Source organism: Amborella trichopoda, chromosome 6 (genome assembly GCF_054954075.1).
Source record: "Amborella trichopoda isolate Santa Cruz 75 chromosome 6, AtrichopodaSantaCruz75HAP2 v2.0, whole genome shotgun sequence".
Lineage (NCBI taxonomy): Eukaryota > Viridiplantae > Streptophyta > Magnoliopsida > Amborellales > Amborellaceae > Amborella > Amborella trichopoda.
In genome coordinates, this window is record NC_142341.1 from 11,220,744 (window position 1) to 11,247,955 (window position 27,212).

Here is a 27,212-nt window from a genome sequence, read left to right on the forward strand (position 1 = left end):
CAGACTGTGCCTAGGCGAAAAATTGTTTTTTAATTTTTTTTTGCCTAGGCGGCTGCCTAAGCAATAAGGTGGCCGATTTTTCGAACTGGATCTAGAGAGAGAATGAACTTAGAGAAAGGACACTATTAGGTAGAAGAGCTAGAGAGAAAGGAATAAGAGTTATTAGATAAAAGAGCTAGAGAGAGAAAGGAGTAAGAAAAACTAGAGAGAGGAAGCATGGTTAGAGAAAGTCTTTTAGAGTGGAAAAACATGGTTAGAGAGAAAAATAGTTAAGAGAAATTTAGAGAGAGAAAGGACATACAAAATGAAAAAGAAGCAAAAGGCGAACTTTCTAAAAGCCTAATCGAACTTCCATAGGGCCACACGGGGTAGAAGCTGCGAATTTATGAACATAAGATTTATTATTTCCAGTTTCCTATAGTACTTTCATGTTATCCAACAAGATATACTACAGTAAATTAAAACTTATGCTTCTTGTGTTTGAACTTCATGGTATCAAACATGCCCTATAAGTCAATGTTGGATATCTTTTTATCTTAGTATCCCATAATGTTTTGAAATACATTATTTGATAACAATATTTTCCTTTAGTCACCATTTCAAAAAAAAAGGTAAAAATAAAAAAAAAATAATAATAATATTTTCTTCAAAGCCAAAATGACTGAGGAGCAACGCTTTTTCTTTTTCCCAATTTTGTTTGTCAATACGAAAACACACACGACTGGTACTCGCGATGGTTGCTCATAATCGGTAATTGTACAATCCTTCCACAAGAATATTTTGATGTAAATTAGGGACAAATCCTGTAATCTTCTTCAGTATATGGGGTATACTATGTTATCCAGTGGATTATAGATGACCATGCTGTCCATTTTAATCGAGTGACAAGTGAGTAGGACCTGTATTTGTTAGATATCCGCCCAACTTCCGAATTTAAGTGATTGGCACCTTGTGATTAAAGAATCGGAATCGGGCACTTAGTACGATAACGGTTTTGCTTGACGGGCATTGAATCAGATTGGCGTACAGATGACATAAATTCTATAAAAAATTAAAAACCTGGAAAATCGGGGTGATTCTACAGTTCGTCGAACCGAAATCCCGACCACCCCACTCCTCAACACCCCTAATCCCAATCCTAATCCCGACCACAATCACACAATCGCATTACACTAACTCTGAGAAGGGTGAAGGGAGTCGATGCTTCTGTATACTGCTGCCCATCCATCATTTTAATGATGGTATTAGTACCCAATGACTCAGTTTTTTTATAGAGCTAAATGATCACTTATTTTTTCACATTCCATGACGTGAGAGGAAAGCGTATATATTGTATATCCGGTTAATATAGAAAGAGAATATTGTAATCAGTAATGGGAAGGGTAGGAAATTGTCATATTTTATGGTAAGTTTGTGTATAGTTTAAGTGTCTATGATTTAGTTTCTATTGGTGTCATCTGTAATTTGTCTATAAAAGACAAGTATGTACATTTATACCATTAATGGATACTGAGTCTCTTAAGAGAAACCTAAAACTCTACATGGTATCAAAGCTCAAATCATCATAGTTGTGTCCATTACTCAGACGAATCTGTTGCTCACCCAGTGGATGCAACTTCTGTCGAGTCGTGTTTCGACTCTCTGCTGAGTTCTATTTTGACTCTCTGATTTGTCCTCTCTGCCGAGTCGTGTTTCGACTCTCTGCTGAGTTCTATTTTGACTCTCTGATTTGTCCTCTCTGCCGAGTCGTGTTTCGACTCGCTGATCGGTCTCTCTACCGAGTTGTGTTTCGACTATATGATATGTCTCTACATCGAGTTGTATTTCGACTCTCTGATCTGTTTGATATTTTCCAAGAGTTCATGAAGCCATATGGTCTTGAAGCTTGTTGATTCGCCACTGCTTTATGTGCTTGTTGATCAAGCAATCTGGATATGCACCTGAAGATCCAACTGCTTGTTTCCACAACTTGATGTTCAAACTCCAGCTGCTCTCTTTCATAACATTTTAAGTTTGCAAGAGAGTGTGAAAGGAAAGTATATCTTGTATATCCCGTTAATATAGAAGAAGTGTATTGTAATCAGTAAATAAAAGAAGGGTAGGATATTGTGTCATATATTTTATGGTATGTGTATAGTTTAGATGTCTATGATTTAATTTCTATTGGTGTCATCTTTAACTTGTCTATAAAAGACAAGTCTGTATATTCATATCAATCAATGGACACAAGGAATATCTTCAGATAAACCTAAAACTCTTCACACATGACATGTTTTTTACAATCCATCAGTGGTTTTAAATTCCATGATTTTCAATCTGAATCGTTGATTTGGATGGAAATTAGTAGGGAACAAACTAGTTCTCCCTTGAAACCCCCTCTTTAATATATATATTTTAATGCTATCGAATGTCTCCTTGGATCCCCTTTAATCCCCCATAAATCAATATTTTTGTTTTTGTTTTATTTATTTTTAATATATTTTTTGATCATCGATTCACACATATCCAAACCCACTCTAGATCGCCGATCCAACGATCCAACGCAGATATCCAAACCACCAATCAGGTTTCAAAACACGGTAACATATTTTCAGCATATATTTTACACGAGTGAGAATTTAGAAGACGTAGGCCTTCACATCTCTCACTCTTGAACGGACCAAGTGAAACCTGCACTTCTTCCTGCTTATCTGCTCCATCTGTCATTTTCATGCCCATTAAGACCTTTTGTTCATTTCCCAAACAATCTTCATTCTCGAGCGTGCATCAGTCAGCGTGTTTGTCGGCTAATGTTTCTCGCTTCTTCGTAATCATCCATGTCATTGGACTCATATTTCTCACAAAATTATGTGTTCTTCCAAAGTAATAACTCTTTTATGTAAATTGACCCAATTTGATGAGAACCATGCTTTGGCAGCGATGGAAGGGTGTAACAGTAGGGGGGGTAGATTGAGGAGTGGACAGAATGGTAAAAAGACCCCACAGTAAAAATCCCAAAGGCATTAGGGGTCCAAATGATATTATCTTCCACTATTAGGGGGATAAAAGTTTGTGCAAGGCTAGCGAATAGGGCTGAGAAAGCAATGATCTTGTCATCAGTGAGGAATCTCTTGAAATTTGGGTTCCAAGTTCTTGAGGACCCAGTAATAGTGAAGCTGTGGATTACTGTGGCATGAGGCTCGGCTGCGATTCTGAAGAGGGACGGGAACTGGTCTCTCAGGGGGTGTTCTATCCAAACGTCTAACCAGAAGAGTCACACAATTATCCAGTCTTGGACGAAATCACAGCCTCTCTAAAAAGAGATTGCCGCATCGGAGAATGGATCTCGCTGGCTGCTGGTACTGCAGGATGGGATCCACACATGATCACCTTGACCATATTTGTCGAAGACCACTTCTCTCCAGAGGTGAGATGGTTGGGTGGCAACGTGCCACCACCATTTGCCAAGCAGAGCAAGGTTTGTGGATTTAAGATTTCGGATACAGAGACCCCCTTGGGTCTTAGGAGTGCAAACCTTTTCCCAAGAGACTAGGTGAACTTTATGGGCTCCCTCACCTGACCATAAGAAGTTTCTCATGAGTCTCTCCAATCTCGCTTGGACAGATGCAGGCATAAAGCGACATAAGTAAAAGAGGGATGCTAGCAAGTGTGGCTTTTATGAGGGTTAATCTGCCAGCCGGAGAGAGGAATCGTCCTTGCCATCCAGCAAGCCTGCTATCGAACCTGTCAATGATGGGGCTCCACTGGTCTAGCTTTGGAAGGGTAAGACAAAAGGGGAAGGTCCAAGTAAGATGAGAGGATGTCGTCAATTGCACAACCCCACGATTGGCAAAACTTGGACCAAGGGAGTGTCTAGGTAAAAACCCATCATTTTAGTCTTAGCCATATTAACTTTGAAACCGGTGGCAAACTCGAAGCACCGAAGGACTAAGAGCAAAAGTGCCGCTTGTTGGTGGTAGGCACTGCAGAAGAGGAGGGTGTTGTCGGAATATTGAAGGTGAGAAATTATTTGGCCAGATCTACCAATTTGAAAGCCCGAGAGGCGGCCCAAGAAGTACACTCTCGACATGCTAACGCTGAAAACCTCCACTATTATGGTAAACAAAAAGGCCAATAGGTGGTCGCCTGGCCTAAGGCCTCGGGAGGCCCGAAAGAAGCCTTTAGGAGTTCCATTTATGAGCACCAAGAAGGATGGGTTTGCAATACTACCTTGAATCCATTTCCTCCAAGTCGCACCAAATTCCATTCTATTGAGGGTCTCATCAAGGATTTCCCAGTCTACGTGATCATACACCTTCTCCCAATCAATTTTGCTCATGAGCAAGAATTTTGGAGATGTGTTGAGAATGGATGCACTCATGGGTTATTACAGCCCCGTGCAAGATCTGCCGATCTTTGACAAAAGCCTCTTGGGTCGGAGACAGAACCCAATGGAGGACAGATCTAAGGCGAGGACTTTGGCCAGGATCTTGTAGGAGTTGTTGATTAGACTTATGGGTTTGAAATCTTTTAATTCTTTTGCTCCCTCGACCTTAGGGATCAAAGCCATGAAAGTTGCATTCATCCCTTAGTGGATGGTTCCTCGAGAGTAGAAGTCCTCAAAAAAGGCCATGATATCATGCCTTATTGTGGTCCATAAGGATTTGAAAAGGGCAATGGGGAATCCGTCTGGGCCAGGGGCCCAGTCAGAGCTACGGTCACTGATGGCTGGAGTTATTTCAACCTCAGAGAAGGGTTTTTCTAGCTCTCCAACAGCACAAGGGGGTAGGCTGGAGAAGGATAAGTCTTCCATGATGGGCCTAGGGCCCAGAGGTTTGGAAAAGAGAAAAGAAAAGAAGTCCACTGCTGCCTGCTCAAGAAGGTGGGGCTCATGGACAGATTGTCCTCCAACAATGCCATGTTTCTTAGTAAAGAGAACCAAAATCATTTTCTGGAGATGAATGGAAGTTGGAATGTCTGGGATCACCACTACCTTTTGTTGGACCCATCGTGAGTGCCATCAAAATAATTTCAGGAGTTATTTTGCTTGAGAAACACGATTCTCCCAGTTCCTCGAGTAGAGGAAAATCATATCATTTGATGGCTTCTAAGAGTTGAAAGGTAAGTCAGATTTAGAGCCAACTGGTTCTCTTGAAGAGTGTAAACACCCCATTTTAAAACAGGCAATTTTGAATCCTTAGGACCACACTATTCCATAGAACCCCAGAACCACATACGACCATAGTCCATAGGTCCCTGTCCCATAGTCTAGGATCCTGCAGAACCCCTATTTTTGGTCAAAATCAACCAAAATAGTAAAACACTTTGTTTCGACCCAAATTTTGGCATGAGATAAACCAAGACCCCATGGATCACCCCAAAATCAGAAATTTCTTATTCCAGACAAATTTTGTGTAGGTGGCACCCCGCCCAACCCAAACTGGCCCCTTCCCATTCGATGAATCCGGGTTGGGTGGCACCACTGCCAAATATTTTGACCCCAAAACAGAAATTTGAAGCTATCAAATCTATTTCAGTGAATTTTCAGCCTTTAAAAACACATTTCAGGATCATTCTAGTGTTAGACCATCTTAAGCTGAGTACCCAGAAAAAAACCCAGAGACTTTGAGACCTGAGAGAAGAACAGTGAGAGTAGAAACCCTAAATCCAAGCAAAACCTCTAGCAAACCTTAGCCAGTAGACCTGCAACCTTGAGATTAAGAAAAACCATTCAACCAAGCCAAGGCTGGGTTAGCATTGAAGAGAGACACAGATGATCCACTACGAAAATTACAGTTGCAGTCCTGATATGGGCGAGGATTCAAAGCCTCGGGTTTACCGAGCCAACTAGCCCGGTCAGGTATTGTTTTATCCTCTTTTCCTTTACTTCTAGTAATTTTTGTTAGATCTAGAATTTCATTCGTATTTCGCTTAGTATTTTGTGCTTTTGGATCAAAGCTTGCTCTGCCACTGATCTTAGAGCAGATCTGTTCGTCTTAGAACATATTTGACCTTAGATTAGGATTCGATTGACCTCACTCTTTATTACCCTTAAATAACGAGTTTGTGGTTCAGATCTGAGCGATCTTCATTTGGATGGTCCCTCCCAATTGGGCTTGAATTTGACCCACGGTGGGCACAAAAATTGTTCACGATGTAGATTGAGACGATCTCCGAATGAAGATCACTCACATTTGAATCGCAAACTTGTTATTTAAGAGTAATAAAGAGTGGGGTCAATCAAATTCTAATCTATGGTTAGATCTGTTCAATGACAAACATATTTGCTCTTAGATCGGTGATAGAACCAGCTTTGCTCCAAAAACAAGAAATGCTAACTGAAATGCGAATGAAATCATAGATCTAACAAATATAACTGAAAGTAAAAGAAAAGAAGATAAAAGAATACCTGGCCAGGCCAGTTGGCCCAGTAAACTCGAGGCTTCGAGGCCACGTCTATATCAAGACCGCGGTTGTAATTTCCATCGTGGATCCTCCGTGTCTCTCTTCAATACTAACCAAGCCTTGGCTTGGTAAAAAGGTTTTTCTTAATCTCAAGGTTGCAGGTTTAATGGCTAAGGTTTGCCAAAGGTTTTGCCTATATCTAGAGTTTCTACTATCACTGTTCTTCTCAAAGTTTTAGGGTTTTTCTTTGGGTACTTAGCTTAAGATGGTCTAACCCTAAAATGATCTTGAAATGCGTTTTTAAAGGCTGAAAATCCACTGAAACAGGTAACTACCAATTTCAAAAGATTTGACAACTTCAAATTTTTGTTTTGGGGTCAAAATACCAATGGTGCCGCCTAGCCCAAATTCATTGAATCTGGCCAGTGTTGGTTGGGAAGGGTCCAAAAGGTCAAATGGTCGGTTTTCGGGTCAAAGGGGCCAATCTGGGTTGGGCCACCCACACAAAATCTATTCGAAATCAGAAATTTCTAATTCCGAGGTGATCTATGGGGTCTTGATTTATCTCCTGCCAAAATTTGGATCGAAAAGAAGTGTTTTACTATTTTTGGTTGATTTTCTATCAAAAATAAGGTTATGCAGGGTCCTACACTATGGGATAGGGACCTATAGACTATGGTAGTCTATGGTTCAGGGGTTCTACGAAATAGTGTGGTCCTAAGGGTTCAAGAATACCACAGAATTTCTCAGTTTTAAAATGGGATGTCTACAAGGAGTTATCCCAAAAGGAGAAAGCATCCATTTTAATTAAAAATGGTATGAGCCACAAAGTTTGTCGAGACTATCAGAGTTTGAGTTACAGTCAGAGTATTCTGTTACAGATTCTATGACTGCTAGTTCATGTGGGGCTAATATGTTTCAGTAAAGGAGCCTGCTCATTCCAAGGAGAAAGCTAAAGGTCTAAATGGGAGAATATCTTCTATAAATGGTAGGTCAAAAGGAAAAGTCAGCTGTCCTGGGTAAGAGGTGCTTGTCTGAAGATGTTGAATGCAAGTCTGTGGACAGCCAAGATCCATTTGCATTTGATAAGTATGACATGGAAACTTCAAAGTGGGAGCAGCTCTCATCGATATATAAACATACATCTCATAGTCAGAATACAGTCAATGCCGACACAGATTTGGATGATGAACATGAACTCAAGCTTGCGACCAGAATTAATGGAAAAGCAGTGAATGGCAAGGCCTGTCATGTTTCTGTGGACTCATGTTCCTCTATGATTGCAGAAGAGGACATTCTGGATTATTGCCTTCGTGCGGCTATAGAAGTGTTGATGAATCTTACAAATGACAATTCGGTGGGCTGTAAAGAAATTGCAGCTTGTGGAGGACTTGACAATAATAGTTGGTCACTTCCCAATAGTTCACTTGACCTTATCTCTATCTCATGATAATGAAGATATTACACCGTCCTTGAAAATAGAAACCTGTGATTTGGATCAGAATGACTATGATTATCTTAGTGATCATGAAATGGAGTTACTAGTTGCCATTTTTGGGGTGCTGATAAACTTAGTTGAGGACACTGGAAACAGAACACAGCTTGCAGCTGCTAGTGTTCTACTACCAGATGGTGGAAGATTCGAAGAGGGCAAGGGGGGAGTCGTCAGGCTGCTATTCCTCTCCTATGCTCCATCATTTGGGCCAACCAAGGAGCTGGCGAGACGGTCAATGATGGAATGATATATCGCCTTGGGTTGATGAAGCTGCTATATTGCAAGGGGAGCATGAAGGAGAAAAGATGATTGTGGAAGCATATGCAGCTTTGCGTCTTGCCTTCCTCTCAAATGAAAGTGATAATGCTCGTGAAGCCATTGCCCGTTGCCTCCCAAAGGATAGTTTGAGAGCACTTGTACCAGTTTTGGAGCGATTAGTGGCATTCCATATAACTTTGAACATGATTTCCCCTTATATACATGCAATTGTTTGTGAAGTAATTGAATCTTGTAGAATGCCCTAGTGGTGTGCTGATTCTGTATATTCTCCCTCTCTCCCTCCTCCCCTCCACCCTACCCTCCCCTCCCCTCCCCTCCCCCAAAAAAGAAAAACATCTTTATCCACTAGTCTCTTATGCTCATAGCCCTACGCCCCTCTGTCATAACCCCAAGGACATCTGGTTCTCTCTCTCTCTCTCTCTCTCTCTCTCTCTCTCTCTCTCTCTCTCTCTCAGTTGCCCCAAGATATATGGCTTGGGTGGGTTGTAGCAATCTTCTCTGAGTTGCCCCAAGATATATGGCTTGGGTGGGTTGTAGCAATATTTGGAAGAAATCATTCTCTTGGTTCATGCAACACATTTTGATATATATATTCTTACATTAGTTTTCAACAAAATAAAAAAAAGCAAATCATAAGCCAGTATGGTAATGACACACCATGGAGACAATTACCATCCCATCCTCAATATGGACGGTGGTGATCAAGTACACTTCCTTGACGACATATGAAGGAACCATTCTCTTGGTTCATGTAACACGTTTTGATACATGTTCTTACATGATTTTTCAACAAAAAAAAAAGGGTAAGCATATCATAGGCCAGTATGGTAATGACACACCATGGAGATAACTACCATTCCATCCTCAATATGGACAATGGTGATCAAGTACACTTCCTTGATGACATATGAAGGAGACCAAACATAGCCCCCAATGGAAATTCAGCTGGTTGCCCTTTCACCTTTCATCAAGAAGAATAGCCGATGGTTGTTCTTGGGTTGCAACATATACCATAGCCCAAAGGTGTACAGTATAACTACTGATACAAAAGTGATCTCAGGTGATAGAGAGATTGTCTTCTTTTGTTCTCTCTTTGAACTTGAGTTGGGTAGAGGTCCAAGCTGGTGCTTTACATTTTTACAAGCATCCCCTTTGGATTGACAAGAACCGTATGGATGAGATTAAGGACATATTCGCATGAACACAAGAAGAAATTTTGGATTTGTATGGATTAGTGCCAATGATATGTATGGGGAGGAAATTGGTCGCTAATAGTTTATAGGTAATAAACGTGCAACAAAATACATGTCAGGCCAATGGTTGATCTGACTAGCCATTGAACTATTGAGGGGTTTGATCCAGTTAAAACCAATCCAATCTGCACCTAGACCGGATTCTAAAAAAAATAAAAATAAGAATAATAATTTAAAAAAGAAATATTACAATAAACGAATGTCTAGCTTCGTTTGGCCAGTCTAACCAACCAAAGCCCTAGTTATCAATACCGGACTAAACCACCTAGTCCAACCGGATTGTTCGCATGCCTTGCCAGTTTGATCTAAAGTCAAAAACCTAGTTTGGTTGAAAACTAGTAAAAATCAGTGTTCAACCAATTTTGGCCAATAAAACCATTAGGTTTTCATCAGCCAAACAAAGTTGAGAAAAAATTTTCTACTCTATTTCGTAATTGAAACTATTATTCTTATTCTTCTCATCTATATTTTTAAATCTGGTCAAAACAGTTCGACAGGTGATTGGATCAAATCCCTTTCCAGTTCGATAGCTAGTCCAATTCTAATAATGATAGTCAAAATGGTTACGTTGGACCAATCAATACCTTCAAATATTGATTTTGGCTAGTTTTCAAGCAAACCAGTTCTAACTTTGAACTAGACTAGCCAAGGCACCAGTTAGACGGTCCAAGATGTTGGACTGGAAGGTCAAGTCCAGTCTTGATAACTATGTTCAAGCGACAACTATTGGGTTTCAAGCAACCAGGATATTGGAACCCGTCTTGTATATTATGCTGCTGATTTTTTATTTAGGACAGTTTTTACCAATAAAAAAAGGATTCAGATTATTAACTCTTAATAGTTAGACAATTATATGGAAAATAAAACTTATAAAATGCAATAAGTTAGTCAGGATAAAAAAAGGATGTATGAGCAAAAGAAGCATTCATTCAACATAAGTCATCAAGGGTCATGGGGGAAAAAGCTTACATTGATTCTCTCAATAAATATTCTTGCTTGCTACCAACAAGTCACAAGCGATGGTTGACACAAACTTCAACACCTCCACCACCAATTGCTGCTATAAAACACTGGAACCCATGGGACTCGAGCACAGCTATGACTTTCTCCACAACATTGCTGGGTAGCACTGAGTCATGGTGTAAAGGATTTCATAAGGCACGGAAGCACTAAAAGAATCAGTAAAAGAATTGAAATTCAGATATTTAAGGCCAAGTATGCTATGCTCCAATAGACTACAGGAAATCATAGTCCATTGGGGTCATTATTGTAAAATAAAATAAAGGAAGGCGGAGAGTGGGACACACCAGAACAGGAAACGACCTAATAGTAGGCCCCACCATCCCTCCATCATCCATCATTTGGAAGTATGATCTTGATGGACTATGATTTCCATGGTCTGTTAGATTATAATATATTTTTCCAACAAAATGACGCACCAGAAGGAACATAGCAACCAAGGAGAGAGGGTCTATAGAGTGGTTAGAATTTGTAAAAACACTGGTAAAGCAAAAGTGCAAGTGCAATAGGCAAGATTAGTGAAATAGGCAAAGATTACTTATATGATTTTACTACATTGTAGGGTCAATGAGAAATCTTTTTTTTTTTTTTTTATACAAATAAACTTCGTTGTAATTAACTTGAAAGCCGTTAATTGTATCCAGAACTCAAATAATATCTATGTCTATGACCTAGAACTTTGCTATAAAGAAATAAATAAAAAACAATTATGTATCCCTTCCAATCTGGAACAAAGTTGGCTACTTAATTTGAGGCACATTAATAATCATCTAAAACTGATGCAATGTTTGGAATTTCTACAAAACTTCTTAATAAAGCGCAATTAACTGTAATCATCATAGTCTTAAAAATTACCTTGACAATGAATATTTATCTTGTGGATGAGATGAAAATGTGTGTACATCAAGATAAAAAAAAGGCAAAAAGATAATCATAGACAACGAACTCAGGGATGCTTTGCTAATTATATGGAACATATGAACTCACTTGTCTATGTTCAATACCAATAAAGATCACTATTTAATTAGAGGCATAAACCAATAAATAAATTTCTCTCTGCCAATAAACCAATAAATAAATCATTTTTTCTGCTATGTAGCAGTCAAAAGGGCAACTTATACCCTGTTTTGTTTATCATGCCCCGACATCCTAGTTTAGAACATTCGTTTGCTATTCTTTCTGATATCAGATGGTCTTCCATGAAGAAGCAATGTGATATCTTGAGTGGAGAAATTATGCAGGAGAAAAGAAGGCTTAAGAGAAAAATGGGAAAAGGGACATAGATTCACTACCTAGAGGTAAAGAATTTTATTTTTTATTTTATTTATGTATTTTTAAGAGAAACAAAGCATTTATAAGATCAAATTAAGAAAAAGCAATGAGCAGTTTGAAATGCCAAAAATTGGCCATGGCAGAGGCAGTCTGAGAGTTTCATAACTGACTTGATGAGAAAATTAGCATACATGTGTGGCTGGCTTGATTATGAATGAACAAAGCATCCATGTTTCCAATAGGTTTTGCAAAGGCACAACTCGTCTTATTTATCTGATACAAAACAAGAAACAACTGGTTTTATGATAATCTCCTCATACCTCTCACACTTGACATCAAAATGAATTGTGATTCAGCTGCACTCGGTGTTTCCAATGATCTTGCAACCAATCTTATGTGTCATAAATTGTGTCAACCAGAGCAAGATCATGACACCTCAACTAGAGGCTATATGCATACAATCATCACACTGTAGCCTCCACAGATGCATTCCCAATTCTCTCAAGGCAAAAGCTGGAGCCTATGACCCCAATGCTCTCAAGGACACAAACTGAAGCCTATGATCCCAATGCTCTCAAGGACACAAGCTGGAACCTATGACCCCAATGCTCTCGAGGACACAAGCTGGAGCCTGTGTTTCCTTATTTACAAACAAACCGACAAGGTCTGGGGCTTTCTACAATGTCATGGTGATCTGTTGAAAAATTATGTATTATGCAAATAGTTGGCACTGCAGAGAATAAAACTCCACCATTATGGGTTGAAGAGAGACTCAGGTGAGTTGCAGATGACAAACAAAACTCACTTTGGTTCAGTGAAAAGCGGACAAGGAGGTCCACTTTCGCAACAGCATTGTTTTCAAACAGGAAATAGAGAAAGACCTTAAATAGGGTACTGGGATCACAAGCAACCACTTCAAATGTTGGGAAGAAAAAAGTAGTACCTAGAAAGCCTGCGCTCACGGAAGAGATGAGGGTCCACAGAAGAGGTAGGGTATGTGCTCCTGGATTGATGGAAGAACAGCTTCATGGGACTTATTTTGTGAAATTTTCAGGAGCCTCCTATTTTTTGAGAATGTTAACTTTTGCATTGAGATTGGGGTCAGGAGCCTCCTAGTGACAGTCAAGAAAGGTCATCCTGACCATTGAAGCCCATAGATTTCCAATTTTAGAAACTCCAGCTGACTGTTGTGCCCTTGGGATCATCATCCAAAAATACCTTTCAAGGGAGGGTGGAAACATGACCAAATCTGTCGGCGAACCCTCGGTCTCTATGCCTTCATCACCTGACTTTCCACCACCAGGTTCCGAAAGAACATCAGGAGAGTGAGATCAAGCAGGAGCATTGGATGAAGATCCCAACAAACAAGGAACTGGAGCATCAGCAGAAGGTGTCGAGAGATTGTATGCAAATAGTAAAGGGTCCCATGAGATGGTTTGCAAGCTGGGCAGAAATTAAATTTTCCAGATGCCATAATGAGAATAAATAAGCATAAAGGCTCTCCTGGATGTAGAGGAAGGCCAATGGGGCTCACATACAAATTGGAACAGGAATCAACATTGCCCTTGGAAGTTGGAACTTGCACATGAATCCAAACAATCTGCAGTCTTCATATAGAACTGGCATTCAGGTTGGTCACGTCCTTCAGGAAAATATTCTCTCTCCCATGGGGACAGCTGGATCAAAATGGAAAGCCCTGAGAGATCTTGCAACCCTTGTTTGGTACCGCCAATTTATGGGGACCGCCAATTTGGAAATCCTCCTGGGAAAAGGGGTTGACCAGGAGTTGCTAGAGAATGTTCTGGGGGTTAAATAGGAGATCCACAGGATAAGATCATTGTACTAGTTGGGTGGATGGTAAATTTCAAAGTGCTCCCAAATTTGCAATATCCAGTTCTCTGGGCACATTCCTTCGCATTCAAGAGTATAAGATACCCCTGAAATATTCAAAAGTACTCCTCCTGCAGTGTGAGCCTTATCTCTGGGATGATGAAACTTGCAAGTAGCTCCAAATTTGCATGTTCTTGGCTCCATATTATCCTGGCATTCAGGTTGTGAAACCCTCTCAGTGTGCCCACCTTAAATTCCGGCGGCAGCAAGTGCCAGCTTTTGTTTGGGTGGGTGATGAATTGACAAGTCAATCCAAACCTGCAGAGACCAATGGGAATGTAATGACCACAATCAACCTCGCCAGGCCCCTATGGATAGGTCCCCAATTCCATAGGCTTCACTGAATCTCAAACTCAATGGACACATTGCATCTTAAAAAGATTCCATGCCCTAGGCCTGGAGAACTGTTGAGTCCATGAAGAATCAGCCATGACTGACCTTTGCTGAGCACCAAAACTGGACCTAGAACTCTGAATTGTAGCTCTCTACTCCATTTAACCACCACTCAAAGCTGCACAAGCTTATCATGCCCAGCCAATTGGACCAGAAAAAAACGGAGATCAGAGCCCATTTAGAGGATCTAGGGCAAAGATGGTTTTCATAATCAGCCATGGAGAGGAAGAGCAGAGGGAGAAAAAACAAAAAAGGAGGCGATACACACAGGCCAACTGTTCATGTGCACTCCCTTTCCACTCTCTTCTTTGGCTTTCTACAATTTGATGCTTTAGGCTGACCCTTTCTAATGCAGCAATTAAGAACTGACCTCGGTTTAAAAGCAAAAGTGTCTCTTAAAAAAAAAGAAAAGTAAAAGAGCACCTTTCCACATGGAGACCAGTAAGAGGGAGTTTATATGTCTCCATGTTCAGAAATTCGGATTCAGCCACCTAGATGGGTTCCTAGTTTCCTAAGCAGCCCAAACGGAGAGGAGGGGGTTTTGGAGCCTCATAGACCTTCGTTTTGTGAGTATGTTATTGTGTTGTACTATTTCAAACTCTGGAATAAATGAGTTCAAAATTTGGAATTGAATTACTACAACTTCAGAAGATTGATTTTTTCCCAAAATTCATACAAGATCAAAAAAATGTAGTAGTGGTCACAGAATTTCTTGGTGCCACGCTTTTAGAGAAGCCAACTCAAACGCTGATTGATTGGCTAAGGAGGGGGCCTATTTGAATTCCCATAGGGGAACTAGGTTTTTGTGGACACCCTTCTTCTTTCCCGCTCACTGAGTTGCTTCTCGCATTGTAAACTCTTTTGGACCCTTTTGGGCTCCTTATAGACTGACCCTTTTGGGTCACCATATTTATTGTACAATCTATTATTCAGTAATGCAATTATAGTGAATCTTCTAAAAAATATATATATAACTTTATTGCCCCCTTTTCAATCTTATGGCAATCTTAGGACTAATAAAGCATAAATCAATCCTAAGATGCTTGATTTTATTGACACTTCATAAAGGTTGTATCCAATCTTAATAAAATGTCAATAAACTCAAACCCAAACTTACCCTTGAATAAATAGCCCAAAATCCTAAACTAAAATTGAAAACAATTATGAAAACAAAAACTAATATTGACAAAATAAAGCATAACCAAATCTTCAATAATATCACGAACCCTTAAACCAAAATTTGAAATATACTAACCTTCAGACACCCAATCAAATTGGCTCGAATCAGCAAGCGCTGGTTGCTGAAGCACCTCTTTTGCCACCCTCATCTCTCTAAAAACCAAGCAAAGAGGATTTTGGGGAGTAGATTACCCCTCAAAACCGTTTTCTCCTTTTAAAGGTCACAAAAATGACTCAACATGCCCCTGCATAGGATTTTTGCACCCTCGATCAAGTAACATCGACGCACCTGCCCAGGCCAAAAGGCAGGCATCGGCAGTTGCCTAGGCCTAAAAGCCGGGTGCCTTTTTGGGCTGGCTTCGCTGGGAGCCTGTTTGCCCAAAGTCAGTGCCTAGGGCCCTCAATGGTCTTCTTAGACCATCTAGCGGCAATGTCACTGAAGTTTCAATACTGTATACCTCAACCTAGTTTTTGAAAGTAGGACTCTGTGACCTAGGCAAGTAAATACAAATAAAATATTTTCTTCCTTTTTCATTATTTTACCACCCAGGTCACTTACAAGTGCCCTAATACAATATATGAACCAATAAAAAACACAAAGAATGCCGAGGACTCTCACTTGCTTTCCATCAAAACCAAATCTCATTCAAAACATGAATATAAAAATTACATAATACTTAGAATAAAAATCAAGAAGACATGAAATAAAGCAATGCCGTATACCTTGCCTTAGGTTACCCCCAAGGACTTCACACACCCCACACCAGGTCTCCTCTGCCAATGGCGTATGGAATCTAGCTCCAAACTTGTCTCATAAATTGGGAAGCCTAAACAAAAAATACTAGAGAGCATGACATATGATAGGGCTAGACAAGGCTCAAAACATGAGCACAACTCAACACATATGAGCTAGGGTGTGCCACCCCTTTTGGCTAGGGCATGCCAACCCCAAGGGTTTCTCAACTTCCTAAACCCTAAGTTAGAGAGAGAGAAATAGAGAGATTAGATAGGGGTGTTCCAGCCCTAGGGTTCAAAGAGAAAGAGAGAGGCTAAGTCAAGGTATATAGTATAAGACCCCTATAGAGAGTATATATAACAAAGAGAATAGGGTTTTTAAGGTTAGGATTTTGCCATCATTATGAGACTCAATCTTGATCTTTAATCATGGAGACTTGTGGGGTGAAAAAATCTAATCCATTTATTTTTTAGATCATCCATCATAATTAAAAGGAATGAGGTGGAACCATTATCCCTCAGTTTCTATAAATTTATTCCCATAAAAAATAGTGTAGAGAAAAATAATATTTTTTTGCAAATCAATTTCAATTAATCTCTACACTTTCTTATTTGAAATCCATTCCAATAAAAAATAGTATAGCGAAAATAATCTCTTTTTGCAAATCTATTTCAATTAATCTCTACACTTTCTTATTGAAATCAATCAAAATCTCTACACAACACTTTCCTTAAATTTTAAATAAATTGATGGCTTACTACACAACCCATAGAAAATAGGAAAGAGGAGGAAGTGGGATGCCCCACTCATGGGAACCCTTGTGGACCCCACACCCCCACATGTGGTGGGCCCAATATGAACCGCAATGGGCCCCCAACACTATAAACAATATTTTAAGATATTAATATAAATTTTACAAAGCCATGAAATATTCTATTTTCCTCTCTGATTAAAATAAATCTAAAAAATTGATTTTTTCTATTTAAAAATTATTTTTCAATAAAATAAAATGCCCAAAGAGGTCTAAAATTTTATTTTAATCATCTAAAATATAACTAAGATATAATTCTATATTTTTAAGAAGATTTGACGGGAATTGGATCCAAAGAGTTAAGAATATAACAAATATACTAAGGATTTCATCCCTTCTAGAAACCGTATCTCACTGCACCTTCTCAAACTAGCCCAATTGTGTACATGATCCACAGCCCTTCTTACGGGTTCACAATTGGACTATCGAAGTCAGCCAGTAAATAACAGAGACATGATCCAAGTCCATGAATTACAGATCCTTCCTTGACAACAAGTCCAGGCCCCAGTCCAACACTATGCTCCATGGGTCCTTCCAACACAGTCTAGTTACAGAGAGTCATCTCTTCAACACATGAACACAATACACACCCTTATCCAAAGGTCCGCTTCCCGAATGGCTATCTAGTGTGCATGTTGTGTGATGGTAAAGATGAGGATTTTGACCCTTGTCCTCTCCGGCCAACCATCACACATAGGCCTCGCATCCAATCCCTTGGCCAACGGCCCTGGGCACAATTCTGACCTCAATAAGGGATAAACCCACGTCGAAACCCTTATTGCTTGTGCTCAATATGCCCAAGGCTACATGCTTTAGACATCACCTTGGGCCATAGCCAGTCAAAGCTCAGACGAGTCTCGGCATTAGTAATGTCTCACAGTCCAATGTGGACCACACTCCCCACTGGAGCCAATATTCCCCTGTAATAATCTCAGTACATGCTCTCATTAGACCTTTAAATGGCCACATAACCCCAACAGTTTTACACAGTATGCAGAGAAAGGGAAAGTCAGCAAATTGAAGAAGACTATTTATAAGTGAAAACAATCTCCACAATGGTTAAAATTTTCCAGTTGTATAATGAAAAGAGATTGGTTTCCAGAAGAGCAACGTTGACTACTCAAAGTTTATGATGATAAGAAAAGAGGGAATAATTACAAGGATAATTGAATACTCTTGCCCTGTGTGGATGACATTATCCAAAAAACAATGCAGACACTTTCAAGAATTGAAAGAACACCAAAAGAAGGCATTCAACATTAAGGATCATGAGCAAATGAGGCCCTTCTTAGCAATGAAAAAGCACTTCTCAAAAAGGAATCTTCACAAAGGAAGAGCACATTAGAAAGTCCAGAAATTGTGACCCAAAATAGCTCACGATTTTCTTGGATGGGAATTCTTTTATGGGGTTACAGTCATTTGCATAAATCATTTTTCTTGAACAATAGTAAATTTTGCTTATATTCATAGAGAAGTTTGATTATTGAGCACTAAAACTTCTCCAGGACGAACCTAACCACTTGGAACAAGAACTTGATTTGGGGAAGTGCAGTGTAAAGATAGCATATCATCATCATCGTCAGAGCCTTTGCCCAACTAATTAGAGTCGACAGCACAAATATTGATCCACCATTCAGCTTTATTAAGGGTCACACCTTCAATGAGACTATAAGTCCCCGTATCTTTTCCCACTACTTCCAACCATATTCTTTTGGGTCTACCTCTTGCCTTGTTTTAGCCTTCAACTTGAACTAACTCGCACCTCCTGATGGTTGTTGTACTGCGTCTGTGTCACATATGGCCAACCCATCTAAGTCTATTTTCTCTCATCTTATCACCTTCTTGGTGCCACACCTAAATTCTCTGAATGCATTCATTTCGAATTCTATCCCTTCTTGTCTTGCTGCTCATCCATCTCAACATCTTCATCTCAACTACTCTCATTCTATGGGTATGTTGTTTCTTGACCGCCCAGTATTCCAACCCTTAAAGCAAAGATGATCTCACAACTGTCCTATAGAACTTGCTCTTAAGCTTCATTGGTATGCGGAGATCACATAAAATTCCGTTTACATATCTCCACTTAGTCCACCCAACTTTAATTTTGTGCGACATCTTCCTCAATTCCAGGATTATTGACCCAAGATAGTCAACTTGATAGTCAAGAACTCATTTCATTTCACAACCTCATAAAACTGCACACTAAATCATAGTTTCTGCACTTCCAGCTGCATTTAACTTTCATCAATGGATATATAGAAATAAAAGATCCCTATTACAAATAGGGCACCACCAAATCCATGCGATGCCAATCTCAACACCTGTGAATAAGCACTTTGGTTGGACCTTATTTTGAGAACAAAGAACTTTGGTTCGATCTTAGCGCCATGAACTGGACTGCATGCTTCTCGCATGAAACAACAAATTTCCCACTGTATTCACAAGTCTGATTTTTTAAAAAATGGAATCTGAACTTCCAAACCCTCATTGTCCTTGCAATGATGATTCAAAAAGTTCAGATTTGATTTGGGAGAGGGAATATATAAAGTCCAAACAAGGCTTATAGCTACCTTGCAAGAGCCACCAAAGACATATGGATGCATAAACATACATACATCCATACAAAGAAAGAGAACCTGAAGCAAAAAGAAAAATTAATAGTTAAGTTCAAACACTAGCATGAGAAAAATACATCAAAGGAAAACAATAAACAAATTTGTTGAATGGTTTAAATGAGAGGCATCCCATTCACAAAACAAAACATTCAAGTGTTAGACTATCTCCAAGAAATACTAAGGAGCTTTTCCTTTTGAATATTCCTAAAGAGTATAAAGAACACAAGTGGTTTGATGTGAATTGGATGCTTTGGTCATTTCCAGATAAGTATGGGAAGCATAGGATGTAAAACAGTTATGTACAAAGTGCAGTCAAAATGATCCCAGAGATTCAAGAAGAGTGCTAATGTGGGTACACGCAATCACTAAATCAGCGACAGCGATGGGGGAGAGTCGCTCCACTACGCTCCAGATGTGGAATTTACAAAGACTGAAGATACAGAAAATCACAAGAATATGCACACATGCAATACTTTCTTGTACTTCCATTATGACCAACAAGGACCTCTTTCCTTTTTTGGCTTTGGGCAAGCAGATGGAGGCCACACTCGAAACATTGAGCCTCCCACTTATTAACCAGGAGTCAAAACACTGGAGCAAAGGCCATGGCAGACCAAATAAGAACAAATAGACAATCACAATATAATAATAATAATAATAATAATAATAATAATAATCATCAAAGCCTTATCCCAACTATTTGGGTTGGCTACACAAATACTATTCTACCATTCTGCTCTAGCAAGGGCCATACCCTCGATAAGTCCCCATACCTTTTCTCACTACCTCCATCCATGTCCTTTTGGGCTTGCCTTTTTAGAGCTTTCTACTTGAACCAAATTGCACCTCCTAACCGGTGTTGTATTGGGACTGTGCTGCCACAATCCCAATATAGGTGTTTGAAAACAAAGACTTAGGATTGGACTCGCAAGAGTCGTATTCGACGAGTCTATGTATAGAGTAGATTCAAGACTCGGTCATACTCTTGGCAAATCTCTGGGTTTTGAACCAGGACCTAGCAAGTGACTTGATTAAGTCGAAGCCAGAGTCATCGAGTTATGAATCACTTAACAATATTGTAAACCCTAGAAATAGAGAACAAGAAAGCTAATCACAATATGATTTATCTCTTATCACTAGTATCCAACAATCAGCACTTCAATCAGGAATTCAGAGCAGCATTAAGTTTGGAAGCATCAAAATAAACTTCTACTGGCACAGCCTTTATCTAATGAGACCCAATTCCCATCTACAAAGAAAGAACATTACCAATAACCCATTCTCATATATACACAATAGAATAATTACTCGGAGCGTGTAGGCTTCGCATTGATTTTATTTGGTAATTTTGGGGATTGAAGCAGACATCGTAGTTTTCTAAGCATAAATATGTAACAACGGAAGCATAAATATGTAACAAAGGCAATAGCAGATGTAACATAAAACATGGCAACAACCACTAAGCATGAAGCAACAACAAAAGTAAAGAGGAGAAGAACATGAATACATGAGGGTAGAAGAGTTAGAACACAGCCTCCACCGCCTGCCCCAGTCAACTTGGAAGTTAGTTTATATTTCAAGGTGGTTTGGAGAACCATCTCTATGGATGCATGGCTCACACCCATGGATTGAAGCAAACCCATATTCATCTCCATCAATTCTTGTAACTTCTCCTCTTTCTCAATAATGGAGAGATCATCTGATGCTCCACTCTGGATTATGGTAGAGAGTTCCATGCTTATTGCATCAATTGCTTTGAACACTGAAGACATGGCTTCAGGGTGTCTACCTGCTCTCTCAGCAACCCCAGCGACTAATGCTTTTGTGTTCCTCCCAACCTTTGTGTTTGTTATGAGCATTTTGAGGGGTAAGCCGGCTTTTATTCGAGTTAGTTCACCGGATTTGAACATGATCATGTTACCTGTAATGAAAATATATAATGGTAATATTTACCTGAATTGCTCTACAACTTGATGGCATTGAAGAGGATGTCTATCACATAAGAAAAGTAAGTCACAATCTGATTGTTTACAGAACTAATAACAATGCAAAAATCTGAAGCGGTTTCGAAAAACTAGAATCAAATCCATTGCATTTTAACTCAGCCAAATACAGTGGCCTAAATACGGAGTTTAGACTACAGTTAGAAATCTGTATCGGAGGACCTCAATGCTATACACATTAACAGGTCATGGTAAAAATTAAAATCATTGGGATAGTCATAATCTCCGTTTTGGTAAATGGGTGGTTGATAAAAAATAAAAACTTTCTTCCATTCTTTTTGGTTCTTGGGTAGTTCAGCGGTAGGAATCAAACTTAGGCTGTAGTATTGCAATTGTCACCCACTAACCAATCAACCCCACGCCCAAGCCCGACTCCCACAGTTCTTCCATCTTCAAAATCGATCTTACAAAGTTAAATCTCGATAACTTATAGAGCAAGAATAGATTCATTGGGTGTAGAATGAAAGCTTAATTAAACTTCACATACCAAATGTGCTTACAGAATTATCAATTCCAGAGGGCCTTCCATGTATGATTCGTTCTCCTTCAAAGGCCCATCTATTAACCAACTCTCTTTCTCTCTCCCCAAGCACCAAATTACCATCCTGATCTGAAGCCGAACTTATGGTCCCTGACAATGCAAGCAGTGATGCAGATAGTGCAACACAAAATGAAGCGGATGATCCCAAACCTGAGCCCATAGGAAGGTTTGAAGTAACAATTGCTTTTGCGGTCTTAAACCTGAACATTGAAACCACCCAATTAAGAAAGAAACACATTTGTATGCGTGTGTGAGAGAGAGAGAGAGGGGGGGTTTGCAGATGTACGGAGAGAGCTTCAAGGCTTGGAGATGTCCGAGGAGAGAGGGGGGGGGGGGGGGGGGGGGGGGGAGGCCAGAGAGTAAATAGGGTGTGTCGATTTGATCAGGAAAGATGTTACTTGCCCATTAGTGGTTGGAAATGTAGAGAGAGAAGTAGAGTCACTAACCCAGCAATGGAAATGTATAACCAGAGAAAGGCGGAGACACCAACAGCGAGCCCAATATTGGCTTCAGGGATGTTGTGCTCTGCAACAAGAGCGATGAGTCTTTCCATCATGTCGGAGGAGCAACACTCAACACTCGAAGAAAGAGGAAGAGTCTCCGATGGGAGAAAGTCTTGAATTCTAGATATCGACCATGAAAACTGCAGGTTCAGATCTTTGAGCTCAAGTTGAAGTAAACCCACATCACCATCTGAAAAAAGAAAAGCCCAATAATCATATGATGAAAACAGAGCACAGTCGCCAACAAAACATACACAATCTCTCTCTCTCTCTCTCTCTCTCTCTCTCTCTCTCTCTCTCTCTCTCTCTCTCTCTCTCTCTCTCTCTCTCGGTTTCCAAGAAGTTAGTACCTTGGGAGCTTTGAAGGAGAACTTGTGTACATAGATCAATGGAAGCCGCCACTGCAGCACAACCATGGACAACTGCATGCTCTCCACAAAGGATGATCTTACCTGGAGCCCTCGCCCTAATCTCCATTAATGTCATCTCTCCCTCTCTCTCTCTCTCTCTCTCTCTCTCTCTAGGTCACCGACTCAAGCTTCAACAAAACAGAGAAAACGGAATAAGAATGTATGGTATACTCCTGCCACCCACACACAAGCTCTCTTTCAAAACGCAGTTTGTTCTCTCAACTGTACGAGACTCTGCTAGTTCGGCCAAGTATAATGTTCAACGTTTAAAACGAGTTATATTCACTTTGGTGGTCCCATTCTCGCGCTCCAAAATTTGGCCTTTTTTAGTCAAACGTTTAATGCAACTTTTTTAGAAAAAATAATGGGAAAACACTATATTTTGATGAAAACATTTAAGACGAGTTATATTCAGTTTTTTAATAAAAATGAGTGAGAATAACTTTTCCATTCCTTACATCTAAATTACAAATTTTTTTTAAATTAAATATCTTTTTCTATTTTTAAAAGGATTTTAACAAATTGAATACCATTTTTTATTTTTAACGAGAGCATATATGAGACCATTTACCAATTGTACAATATGGTCACAATTGTTTATAACCATCGGAGGTGAAATTTGACAGCATGTGTGATAAAGTTCGAAAATAAAAATTTTAACCTTTGTGTTTGGTCAATGAAAATTGTAGTATTATTTTTCTAAAAAAAATACATTTCCTACCGAAAAGAAAAAAATTTGTATCCTCAAATATTGAGTTTATCTCTACTACCATTTTAGGGTTTTGGCTATTAATCCATGCTGCTTGATCCCTAAATTAGGGTTTCTTTAATCATACCTGAAATAGACAACTATCCGGTTTGCAGTGTTGCTACCCTTCTCCCCTCAAAAATAGAAAGAAGGAAACCCCATTAACTAGTTCGCTACAAAACTCGCTTAGGGTTTCATTTTACATGTAAGAGAAAATCCATATCAGGGTTTAATCCCAATAGCTTTGGGCAAATCCCCTATTTGATATGATTTTCTAGTTCTCATATTGCATTATGGCGATGAAGAAGAAGTGAAACTGTGTGTTGATTTTCTGGTTCTCACCTCTCCATACAATTTTGTTGGGGGTATGCGGTCATTAAAGGCATTATGAGTGCTTGTAAAAGATTTATATAGTAGAACATAAACTCATTAGGAGTGTGATCCTGTGTGGATCATACTAAGCAAACGATGTTTGCTGATACTGAACTGTATTTAACGTGTTAGGTCAGTCTAGTTATGTTAGCTAGACATAGAGAAACAAACCGATGAATGTTAGATGTGTTATCCCTTGATGAGCTCGGAGTATGCTCAGAAGAATGAGCCACGAGACTATACGATCATTGTGTGTGATGGAGGCCTTTTATACCATCACACAATATGCATATTGATAGCCATTTTCAGGAAAGCGAATCACCTTTCAGGATGAAACGTGTACATATGCAAGAGATAGCCCATGTGCACCATCGAGTAATGGATTGCATCAGGTAAGGATGATCTTGATTTCATCTTCAAATGAGACCTAAAATTCATATACTGGGATTGCGATCCTTTGTCTATTGACTAGACTTTGGTGACCCACTAATGATCCCCTGCATTGACTGTGGGTCATGGGCAACCCTTGGTCGGTTTGAGAAAGTATGTGTAGTTAGTTTGCAGTTGGACATATAGTACCCCCGTGGATATTTATTCCTAGACTATATGGATCATTTTCCCATTAAAGTATTTAATTTTGTTTATTTTAATAATATATTATTTTTATAATTGTTATTTGAATTTTTTTGAATATCTGGATATTTTATTTATCAAAATTGAATTTATAAAAATAGAGAATGAAACTTCTCTCTCATCCTGGAAACTCTCCCTCCTATAAAAAAAACCTTAAGGGGGGCACGCCCCACTCTATCTCTCTCATGGTTGCTCTCTTGTCTCCCATCATCTCTCATCTCACAATGGGGCTAAATCTATAGGGTGTGGTAGAAAGAAAAGCTTTTATCTCAAACTAGTTTATCAAGGGGGTTCACCTAGCTATTGAATTTGTGATCAAAGGAGTTCATATTCCATTGGTGTGATTTGTTCAAAACTTTCTTTCTCAATTGAGATTGAAGGTTGATCATTATATCCCGCACTATCGAAAAGTGGTGACTTAGTGTGGGGTATAAGAAGCCTAGTTGAGGTAATTTCCGTCACCATCGTTTGTTTCTTGTTTATTTGTTTATTGCTTTTTTCATTCCTACGCATAGGTATTGTTTTTTATTTGTTATTGAAAGAAAAGTTTTTAAATGGCTTCAAGTCCTTGAGATCCTATTGTATTATTATTTTTATTTTATTTGCAGTTATTATAATGTAAAAAGACTTACTTTCGAGTGATCTAGGCCGTGAAGAAAAGAAAAAGAATTTAAAAAGAAAGAAAAAAAAGTATTATATACTCTAGCTAGATCACACGAGTTCTTCTTTCATTGGTATCAGAGCTATTGATACTTGTTGCCATTAATAGTAATTTCTCTTTATTGAATCTAGATCTAGCTTGAGATTGAGATATAAGAAAGTTAATGACTTTGGTAGTCAAGTAATACACATTCGATTAAGAATTATTGGTATATTCAAATATCAAAAAAGCACTTTGCAGAATGGGTATTTTGTGCTATTTTGGAACAGTGATATGAAAAAAATATGATGTATTTTTCTATTGCATACTTCAATGATATTATATGTTTTTTATAAAGGCAAGCTTTCTATGCTTCTCCTACAACATAAAACTTATATACTTCCCCTTATTCAACCGTCCATTCTGAATAAAGGGCTAACATTGCCCCAAGCGCAATGTCATGTCTTTACACTATTTTATTTTTAATTTTTTCTATAAACTATTTTGACACCAAATTTTGTATGTCCATTCTTCTATTAAACTTACACTAGATAAAATATAAAAACAATATTTTCAATAAAATAAAATGACCAAAATACCCCTGAAAATTTCAAAGGGTATTTTGGTCATTATATTTTATCGAAAAATTATTTTTGATACTTTTTATAGGTGCGCCCCAATGAAAAGATAGGACGTACCAAATTTCATATTCATACAATTTGTATAAAAAAAAATTAAAAATAAAATACTTTGAAACATCAGATCTAAGATCAAACAGTGAGTGGCTATCTTGATCAAAATTGGATGGCTGGATGATAGGGGGAGGATAGAACTTCTATGTTGTAGGAAAAGTATAGAAACCTTTCCCTTTTTATAATAGTATCTACCTGCAAAATTTCAATAGAAAATCCTAGAGGAATTGAGAGATATAGACTCATCAATTATGACCTAACAAAATCCAAGAACTGGCCATTGAGTTCCATAAATTTTTTCACCAAGCATATGATTTTATTTTTAGGCAAAATTTGACTGTAACTCATAAAATTAAGTCTACTTTTAAATAAAAATAGTTTCATGAAGAAACTCCTTGTGGTTTGAAAGATATCATCATTTTATTGAAAGGTGCGCAAGTGTTATTTTTTGCAACGAAAACTGTTTCAAAGATTTGGAAGTCATGATTTTATTTCTATTTTTAACATAATATTTTATATCCCACACTAAGTTTTTAGACTTTCATTTTGAATCTAATTTCTAATAAAATTTATTTTAAATAGAAATATCTATGGAAAAATAGGAATAAAAATTTTGGATTAAAGAGAGGTCATCTGGAATTTTTTACAATTTGGTGAGTTCTTCATTAAGATATGAATAACTATATTTATCAAGCATACTTAACAGAGTAAGCATACTTAATAGAATGATATGAGGCTTGTGGAAACATGCATTACCATTCTGTATCTACTTTCAAATAAAATTGGTTTGAAAGGGAAACTCTATGAGGGTAGAGAGAAAAGACAATTTTACTAGATAGTGTTCATCTTAGAAATTCCGCAGTATGATTTATTTTGTGATGTGAAAGTCACATATTTATTTATCTGAAGAAAACTATTATTTAGGATTCACACTATGTTTTTATGTCTAGTTTTCAACGCAAAAGATTTCAGGATGAAATTATTTGATGATTGAGAGAAACAAATTTTTTATTGAGAGGTGCACAACTTGATTTTCTATTGAGAAAGTTGTATTGTGATATGAATGTCACTAAATCGTAGCCCCACTAAATGGTGTGATTTAGGGATTGAACTGAGCACTATTTTGTATTTTGAGCCTGTTTCAATACTTCAAAGGATTCAGAAATAAACTCTTTATGAATTGAGAGTTATTATATTTTTATTATGGGATGCTCATGTTCTATTATGCAATAAATTAAAAGATATGACATATTAATGCACATCTTTAGATTCCTTATAATGGAGACCTTTTTAAGGCTTATTTAAAAGTTTTATTGTGTGTCATGAGTTGGTTTATAATAGTA

The 27,212-nt window shown here is 38.5% G+C and overlaps 1 protein-coding gene and 1 long non-coding RNA gene across 17 annotated transcripts; one reads left to right on the forward strand and one right to left on the reverse strand.

Moving 5' to 3' along the window:
• The first annotated feature begins 3,035 nt into the window (after positions 1–3,035).
• LOC148781564 (uncharacterized) lies at positions 3,036–8,491 on the forward strand. 3 transcript variants are annotated; one of them, XR_016056767.1, is made up of 2 exons: positions 3,036–5,839; positions 7,307–8,491. It is a non-coding gene; the product is annotated as an uncharacterized LOC148781564 (long non-coding RNA). The 3 variants fall into 3 exon arrangements; XR_016056766.1 differs by having other exon boundaries at positions 3,143–5,100; XR_016056768.1 differs by having other exon boundaries at positions 3,146–5,100; positions 7,266–8,421.
• A 328-nt stretch (positions 8,492–8,819) lies between these two features.
• Positions 8,820–23,023, reverse strand: MK (mevalonate kinase). Of its 14 annotated transcripts, XR_016056756.1 has the most exons (7): positions 22,725–23,023; positions 22,318–22,564; positions 21,818–22,071; positions 20,835–21,248; positions 10,719–10,810; positions 10,381–10,540; positions 8,820–9,308 (listed from the first exon to the last, which is right to left on the reverse strand). XR_016056756.1 is itself a non-coding variant. In XM_011626587.3 (6 exons), the coding sequence occupies exons 1-5, from the start codon at positions 22,858–22,860 to the stop codon at positions 10,422–10,424; spliced, it is 1,170 nt and encodes a 389-aa protein (XP_011624889.1). In that variant the 5' UTR covers positions 22,861–23,023; the 3' UTR covers positions 8,820–9,308; positions 10,381–10,421. The 14 variants fall into 14 exon arrangements, 4 of the variants coding, with proteins under 4 accessions (XP_011624889.1, XP_020525443.1, XP_020525446.1 ...); XR_016056763.1 differs by lacking the exon at positions 10,719–10,810 and having other exon boundaries at positions 21,831–22,071; XR_016056757.1 differs by lacking the exon at positions 10,719–10,810 and having other exon boundaries at positions 20,835–21,319; positions 21,831–22,071.
• Between the last annotated feature and the right edge of the window lie 4,189 nt (positions 23,024–27,212).

Excerpts from the sequence above, each read along its gene's own strand:
- MK (XM_020669783.2), bottom strand. The coding sequence starts at position 22,860 with ATGACATTAATGGAGATTAGGGCGAGGGCTCCAGGTAAGATCATCCTT. Across the intron at positions 21,249-21,817 it reads TAATTCTGTAAGCACATTTG|GTAACATGATCATGTTCAAA; the intron begins GTATGTGAAGTT and ends TTTTCATTACAG. Across the intron at positions 19,349-20,834 it reads TCTAACTCTTCTACCCTCAT|GTTCTCTTTCTTTGTATGGA; the intron begins GTATTCATGTTC and ends TTTTTGCTTCAG.